Below are 8,854 nucleotides of genomic sequence, written 5' to 3' on the forward strand. Positions count from 1 at the left end.
AGAGGATACCCGCGACTTCGTCCGCGTGGGTTTGGGTTTTTAAAGATCCCGTGGGAACTGTTTGATTTTCCGGGATAAAAAGTTGCCTATGTCAATTATAGGCACGCAAGCTTCCTCGTTACCTTTCATACAAATCGGTTAAGCGGATGGGTTTTGGAAATCCCGTGGGAACTCTTTGATTTCCCGGGATAAAAAGTAGCCTATGTCCGTCCCCGGGATATAAGCTAACCCTATACTATACTATAAATCCTCAGCCAATTTTGGACTTGCCTTTACACAGGTTCAAAAAATCTATTAAAAATATGCTCCTGAGAAAAGCATTTTATACTATCGAAGATTATGTAAATGATAAAAGAGCGTGGATTTGACCTGCAATTCGCTCCAGCAATGCGCGGGACTTCAATTGCTTTTATACATGGCATAATATTGTATTACAAAACTTTGAAAAGAGCAACCGCCGAGTTTCTTGCTGGTTCTTCTCGGTAGGAAAGGCATTCCGAACCAGTGGTAGATGTTTTTGACGATTCGAAAGAACTTGTAAAAGTCTAATTGAATAAAAATATTTTGAATTTTGAATTTATACCTTTCGTCAGAATTGGTTAAACTGTTGGATCGTGAAAAGGTAGCAGACAGACAGACAGACACACTTTCGCATTTATAATATTAGTTTGGACTAAGTAGGTATATACCTACTTCCTGATACGAATATGAGCACGTGATAATTAAAAAATGTAAACTAATTATTGTTTTGTTGTACAACGGCTTTAGTTGCATTTTCAATTGTCAGGAAAAGATCGGAAGTTGTTGGAGAAAGATCGGAATCACACTTCACACTAATATCATAAAGGCGAAAGTTTGTGTATGTGTGTGTGTGTGTATGTGTGTGTGTGTGTGTGTGTGTGTGTTTGTTTGTGTGTGTGTGTATGTTTGTTACTCCTTCACGCAAAAACTACTGGACGGATTGGGCTGAAATTTAGAATGGAGATAGATTATACCCTGGATTAGCACATAGGCTACTTTTTATCCCGGAAAATCAAAGAGTTCCCACGGAATTTTTAAAAAACCTACATCCATGTTCTAAGGGCGCCGGAGATGGTTCCTGCATCAAAAAACTATATATATATATATATATGAATTTTAAGAAATCATGTTTGTTTTCGGCATTGCAACGCATGCCGGGTACAGCTAGTAAGTATATATAGGTAACTCACGCCAGATGATTGAAACGATGCAAAAGGTACCGGCGTCGATGGAGACACGCAAATATTTGACTGCAGGCCTTCTGGTAAATCATTCTCGCATTTAACTCCGGATGACAGATTTGATTTCTCACTCTCAATTACAATATTCAAAGTAGTCGCGTCTGATAATTTCGGTGTTAATTCAATAGGTTCGACTGCTGGTGTATGCAAGCAAGTGTTGACGATATTGACACAAAGGTTATATAGGCTGTCAGGGTTATCGAGCATTTGATCTTCATTTTGAGATTTACTTTCCAACCATCGCTTGTATGCTTTTGGGTCAAAATTGTCTTTAGATACTGCATCGGAATTGAAAGGGAATATCCCCGTTGCGTTGAAACCATTGACTATTATTTCAGGTTTGATTTTACTCCATATTTCAGCAAACAGCTCAGAGAACTCTTTTTTGGGAATATTTTCATCGATATCATATTGCCATTTGAGCAATTCGGCATCCCATTTCGATTTGAGAGACTTGAATGCTGCGCAGTGAAGAGGTTGTAGTAAATGGGTGGTGTATGGGGGTAGTTTGAGAATTGTGACGTCGTGGCTCTTTGCCAATTCAACAACATTAACGTCAATATTCGTGGTATCGCCATCATAGACAAACAGCGCTGGTCTCTCTCTTCCAAGTCCAGGAACGACTATTTTCTTTATGTAATTCAAGAAAACTTCTGTTTCCATGCGCCCTTTTCCACTGGCAGCATAAGCTAACTCGAAATCATATCCATCCTTTTCTTCAGCCATCCACTTATCCAAGACATACTTGCCTTTAAACACAATAAGAGGAGTTAAAGATTTTCCTTCGGCATTTACAGTCGTGAGAACTGTTATATTTTCACCTCCAGTAGCATAAATATTTTGGGAACATGACTTCCTTCTTCCTTCCATGGTTTCCTTCTTGTCTTTCGTCTTTGATGAATCCAATGCTACTGAAGTTACACTTAAGTTCCAAATTCGATGAGGATAATTTTTCAAGCGAAGCTTTCGTAAAGTGACTTTTAGTAAATTGAAATATTCGGCGATGACGAAAGGATCGGCCATCCTCCTTTTTAAATAGTCCCCTGGTTGGGCCTTTTTCAATGAAAGTCCATGTCGTTGTTGAAAGTTGGAGCACCACTCGACACCAGGTATTCCATTTTTGAACGGTGTTTCTATGTTGCTACGCTGAACGAATTCTCCCACCATCTGCATTACATCTTTCCTGGATAAACGGAAGCCCCATTTCTCTAAAACTATGAATGCATTTGCCAACCTCTGTTCCGCTTCATATGGGATAACTGTTCGTCTACCCAAAGTTTGGCTGGCTACTCTAGTCTTGTTGTGTAAGCGGTCATAAAGAGTGGATGTTGGGATATTATACGTTCTTGCCGCCGCATATAATGTACTTCTACCCTCCCTTATACTCGCTATTGCAGACTGTACATCTTCTTGTGTGTAAGACATCCCACGATTAGATTTCCTTATATAATGACGTGGCATTCTGGATCGAAAAAAAAATATTTTTTACAAAAACTGACACTGACACTGTGATTCTCATGGAATATTATAATGAGGAAAGATCGGATCCGGTTTTACTCTTTGACTTATATTGATTAAAGATCGATAAACAGAAATTAAGTGATAAAATGTTTTAAACTCGTTGAAACTTTCTAAAATACTTTAAGTTGCTTACCTGGTTTAAATGTTACACAACACGGGTAAAGATCGGATACAACCGCACGCAGGTAGGGACGGAAGGCAACTGAGGCGCGGGGCAGACCGGTGTCATATGTCAATTACTTTCCTAGAAAACGCATTCAACCAACCGCGATCCTAACCCTCTTTCGTTCTTTCCCCTCACTCACTGTAACATTATATGCCTTGTAGAAGTCAGCTGTTAGTATCGATTCTTGCAAGTTTTCTATACTAATATAATAAAGAGGAAACCTTTGTATTTTTGTATTTTTGTATGTTTGTATTGAATACGCTCAAAAACTACTGGACCGATTTCAAAATTTCTTTTACCATTACTTAAAGGGATTCTTCCGAATCCGTATAGGCTATATTTTATCCCGGAAAATAGAAAAAATAAATGTCCACCCGTGCGAAGCCGGGGCGGGTCGCTAGTATCATACAAAACCTGATACAAAACCTGCAAGAGCTGAGTTGCTGCAAGTGTTTACAGTTACACAGTGCAAGTGACATAGTTACATCACACTAATAATATTATAAAGGAGAAAGTTTGTATGTGTGTGTGTGTGTGTTTGTTACTCCTTCACGCAAAAACTACTGGACGGATTGGGCTGAAATTTAGAATGGCAATAGATTATACCCTGGATTAGCACATAGGCTACTTTCTATCCCGGAAAATCAAAGAGTTCCCACGGGAATTTTAAAAAACCTACATCCACGCGAACGAAGTCGCGGGTATCAGCTAGTAACTAATAATAAACACAGTGATCCGTAATAAGTAGAGAGTTGAAAGTACCTACTTAGATGTGTATTTCTATTGCCGCTATAAAAAAAAGTGTGATTTGTATTTCTTGTACGACGGTACGGCTAACGGCACCCCTCGTGTGCAAATGCAACTCGCACTTGACCATTTTTATGGTTCTGTACTAAAGAGGAAAAATGGAACCCTTATAGGATCACTTTGTTGTCCGTCTGTCGTATCTGGCAAGAAAATGTATAGGGTACATACACCCTTATTCACCCTACGGTGTTTGTATTCCTTGTACGACGGTACGGCTAACGGCGGCGCCCCTCGTGTGCGAATGCGACTCGCACTTGACCATTTTTAGGGTTCCGTACGTCAAAATTGAAAAATGGAACCCTTATAGGATCACTTTGTTGTCATTCTGTCTGTCCGTCAGTCGTAACTTTCAATAAAATCTATGGGGTGATTCGTTGACCTAGAACCATGTTTGGCATGTAGGTACAAGTCTTATAGCACAAGTACAGGAATAAATCTGAAAACCGCGAATTTGTGGTTACATCATTAAAAAATAATTAAAATGTGTTTCAATTTTCAAAGTAAGATAACTATACCAAGTGGGGTATCATATGAAAGGGCTTTAACTGTACCTTCTAAAACAGATGTTTATTTATTTTTATGCATAATAATTTTTGATTTATCGTGCAAAATGTCGGAACAAATACCCGAGTACGGAACCCTCGGTGCGCGAGTCTGACTCGCGCTTGACCATTTATTTTATATGTTTGTAAGTGTATTACGCGAACTAAAAAACAAGAATTAAGTTCTTACGGGGCATATACATGTAGGAATTTGACTCGGTATCGAAGTTTCCAGCAGTCGACGCTTGTTTTGTTTGTAAATTCGGTAGTCTGCGGTGGTGAAGTGTGCTGAGCAAATAGTGCTGGTGGCCTTGGGCGTCCAAATCACTCGGTTGTTGCAGAATTTCTTCCAGATCTCTTTCAGGTAGGCAGATTTTGGAAATCTGAAACAAATAGTTTACCTATCTAGGTAACAGGTTTTCAAAAATAGCTCAAAGCCTCAATAGCTCAACCGGTAAAGGAGTGGACTGAAAACCGAAAGGTCGACGGTTCAAACCCCGCCCGTTGCACTATTGTCGTACCTACTCCTAGCACAAGCCTGACGCTTAGTTGGAGAGGAAAGGGGAATATTAGTCATTTAACATGGCTAATATTTAATAAAAAAAAAACTCCGCGACTTCAGTTTGCTTGGCGACACGACTGTATCGGTAGGGTGGTAACTAGCCACGGCCGTCCCCTTCCACCAGACAAAAACCGGCCAAGTGCAAGTCAGGCTCGCGCGACTAGGATTCCGTACCCGGGTATTTTTTTCGACATTTTGCACGATAAATCAATTTTTTTATGTACAGGTAAAGAAAGCCCTTTCATATTATGATATCCCACTTGCTATAGTTATCTTGCTTTGAAAATTTGAAAATGCTTATTATTATTTGTGCATGAACACTTTTTTTGTGATTTTTTCGGATTTTTTACTTTACTTGTGCTATAAGACCGACGTAGGTACCTGCCAAACATGATTCTAGGTCAACGGGAAGTACCAACCCCATAGGTTTTCTTGACAGACACGACTGACGGACAGACAGACAGACGGACAGGCAGACAGACAAACAAGTGACCTTATAAGGGTTCCGTTTTTCCTTTTGGGGTACAGAACCGTTTGTATTTTAAAACCATAACATAAAAATATTACTTACGTATGATAACTAACGCCATCTCTCTTCAAGCTCGAAGACTGAGACCTTTTCTTGCAACAAGAAACTGAACAGTTCGGCATGTTGGTACTTACAAGACAGACACACACGCGCAACTAAACACGGGCTTAAAATTGTACTTACATAAAATAACTAATGCCACAATTCTTCAAACTTCGCGATTGTGATCTGTTTTTGCAACAAGAAACTGCACAGACCGGCATTCCTTCAGTAACAAACACTCGGGCAATTAAATACTTATCTAAACAGACGCGCGTGGTTGAACGGAACCTGTATTGACCGAATGGGCGTGTACTGTGACTGAGAACGGCGCGGCGCGAATGGTAGATGTCGTCTCCCCCTTTGCGTCCCGCGTCTCTTTCCGCGATGTTTATTTCATCGATTGCGCGTTTTTAACTCTCGACCCAAAAAGGGGGGTGTTATAAATTTGACGTGTGTATCTGTGTATCTATCTGTGGCATCGTAGCTCTTAAACGAATGAACCGATTTTAATTTAGTTTTTTTTGTTTGAAAGGTGTGATCGAGACTGTTCTTAGCTACTATCCAAGAAAATCGGTTCAGCCGTTTAAAAGTTATCAGCTCTTTTCTAGTTACTGTAACCTTCACTTGTCGGGGGTGTTATAAATTTTTAATTTACCCTTGTTATTCAGTGACTATAATACATGAACCTATATGCTATAATATTATTCTGCTGTGTTAGGTTAAAAAGGCTTGAACCCAGAACCACTACTACAGTTAAAAAAATGTGTTTTTTTTTTCTCTTTAAATCTGGCTTTACTCTGAGTAGCCAATGTCAAGTTTGTGATATTTTCAAGTTATTGAATTTATACAAGTATGGACTCCGTCTGCGCCGGCGCCCGCCGACACACGCGCGGCGCCCCTTTAGAGCGCTTCCCAGTCAGTTCCAGCACCTAAAAACACCAACTAACACAAAAACCAGCCACTCTTATAAAAAAAAAAAAAAAACACTCCAAACAAGCACAGCACGCGCGCCAGCAAACGCCATCGCAGAAAAAGTCCAAAAAAAAAAAAATGTGTTGCTGCTCTGTTGTTTGACACATAGATAATACACATGGAACTCGGAATGAGCTCTTGTTAATAAAGTGTGCCCGAGAGAGAGAGATACCATACTGACTGTTGTGTCCCTTTTCTACAAGAGTGTGACCACACTATTTTTGAATTTTGGGATACTTCAATATACGGGATATAAATTTATACCTCTATGAAGAAATAAAAATCAGCAAATAATTTTAAAACATTTATATTTATAATGATGTTGATATATAACTATAGACATTTTTAAATAAAACATCGTTACATATTACTAAATAAAATGGTCTTGTGAAGCTTTTGTCTCAGACCTATGTTGCCCTTTATGAATTTAGTAGATTTAGTAAAATAGATAAGTTAGTTATCGATGATCGGTGATCGTTTAACAAAAATTTTTTTTTTTTTTTGAAGTCGGAAAAATTCAATAAAACTGGTATTACTGTGAAGCGAAATATAAATCACTCCTCGAACCATACATATTTGGATTTCCGAACCATAATTATTTGACTTATTGAACATACTGGGCATATAAAATTATCAACATGCTCAAATTTTTCATACAAAAAATATTTTTAACTCTTTGTCTCTCTTTGACTCATCTCATCACTATGCCAGTCTTCATGTTTGAAAATGTATTTAATTTCATTCCGTAGCTAGAGACACCACACACATACGGTGAAGGAAACATCGTGAGGAAACCTGGACTTGACAGTCTGATATCACCAACCTGCAGTTAGCAAGCGTGGTGATTAATACTCATGTCTTCTCCTTGTAAGAAAAGGCCCTTGCCCAGTAGTGGAACAGTTACGGACTGGATTTTTATCATTATCTGTAAACGTACCTATTCAAGATAAAAATAAAATTGATCTTGCTTACCAAAAGGAATCGTGAGGGAAGAGCATTTTTTGTTAAAACAGGCCGTGATAAATTAGGAATATAATCCTCTGGCATGAAATGTTTGCTGCATATTACAGAATTTTGGGTCACTTTTCTGTTACCACTAGGTATAATGCTTAACCACTTTTCACGCAATGTATCATTTTTTGGTAATCTGAAATATGAAAAAAATATTTAACCTGTTATGATTCGTGTTTCATAGTTTACGATTACGTATATATAATAATTATATATATAATAAAGTATTTAACATGTGTTCAATTCCCGTATACTAGGTACCCAAATTTATTGTCACCCGAATTTCTGGAACATTCAAAAACATAAAAAACATAGTTAAACACTTACTTATGATAAGATAACCCACAATCCGGATAATATTCACTTTTACAAGCTTCCACGATGCATATTCTCGCCATTTTTATTACAGATATATTCACGCAATCTTGAGAAATTTCGTCGATCGTAAGTTTCATCAAAATGACAGTTTGTGTTGCAACCATCATAGTACATAATAATACCATGGTTGCAACATTTTTATTTTATTACTACTAGGATTGCCGACTTCAACACGAAAACAAGAGAATTATTGACGTACTAATTTTCTAAATGCTTGAAATTTTAATCGGAGGATAGGAGGGGACTAATTCGATTGTTTAACCATTTTTCCGATTTCTTTTTTAAACATACCAAATTTGTAGTATCATGTTAAATGTGAAATGGCAACACAAAGACTACTGTTAGAAAGGAACACCGCAGTCAGTTGTCGCTCTCTCACTCGGCTTCATTTTTATAATGCGTGCGTAGTGGTCCTTATGTCTGTGTAATAAGGATTAAATTTGGTTAAAAATAAGTTTATAGTACGCATTCCAGTTGTACGTAGTACTTATTAGTTCCATGATAATACAGGACTTCGTCTGTGATGGCGTTTGCTGGCGCGCGTGCTATGCTTGTTTTGGAGTGTTTTTTTTTTGTTAAGAGTGGCTGGTTTTTGTGTTAGTTGGTGTTTTTTGGTGGTGGAACTGACTGGGAAGCGCTCTAAAGGGGCGCCGCGCGCATGTCGGCGGGCGCCGGCACAGACGGAGTCCATACTTGTATAAATTCAATTCAATAACTTGAAAATATCACAAACTTGACATTGGCTAATCAGAGTAAAGCCAGATTTAAAGAAAAAAAAAAAAAAGATAGTACATAACATAATAAAAAAAGGACTAAGGACTTCGTCTGTGGTGGCGTTTGCTGGCGCGCGTGTTGTGACTTTTTGGAGTGTTTTTTTTCGTTAAAACCATAGTTAAAACTGACTGGAAAGCGCTCTAAGGGGGTGCCGTGCGTATGTCAGCGAGCGCTGGCACAGACGGGGTCCATACTTGTATAGTTTAACTAACTTGTTACAAATAACTACAAACTTGACATTGGCTAATCATTGTAAAAGCCAGACGAGAGAGAAAAAAAAAAAATAAT

The 8,854-nt window shown here is 38.3% G+C and overlaps 1 protein-coding gene and 1 long non-coding RNA gene across 2 annotated transcripts in view; both read right to left on the minus strand.

The window, feature by feature from the left end:
• Positions 1-2,725, minus strand: part of LOC123879301 — a 95,102-nt gene extending 92,377 nt beyond the window's left edge. Inside the window, exon 1 of the mRNA XM_045926945.1 lies at positions 1,212-2,725. Coding sequence (XP_045782901.1) covers positions 1,212-2,723 — 1,512 coding nt within the window. The 5' untranslated portion in view covers positions 2,724-2,725. The remainder of the gene's footprint in view (positions 1-1,211) is intronic.
• A 4,164-nt stretch (positions 2,726-6,889) lies between these two features.
• On the minus strand, positions 6,890-8,294 carry LOC123879626. Its single transcript, XR_006799046.1, has 2 exons — positions 7,742-8,294; positions 6,890-7,550 (listed from the first exon to the last, which is right to left on the minus strand). It is a non-coding gene; the product is annotated as an uncharacterized LOC123879626 (long non-coding RNA).
• Positions 8,295-8,854: the final 560 nt, after the last annotated feature.

Source organism: Maniola jurtina, chromosome 28, assembly GCF_905333055.1.
Source record: "Maniola jurtina chromosome 28, ilManJurt1.1, whole genome shotgun sequence".
Classification (NCBI taxonomy): Eukaryota; Metazoa; Arthropoda; class Insecta; order Lepidoptera; family Nymphalidae; genus Maniola; species Maniola jurtina.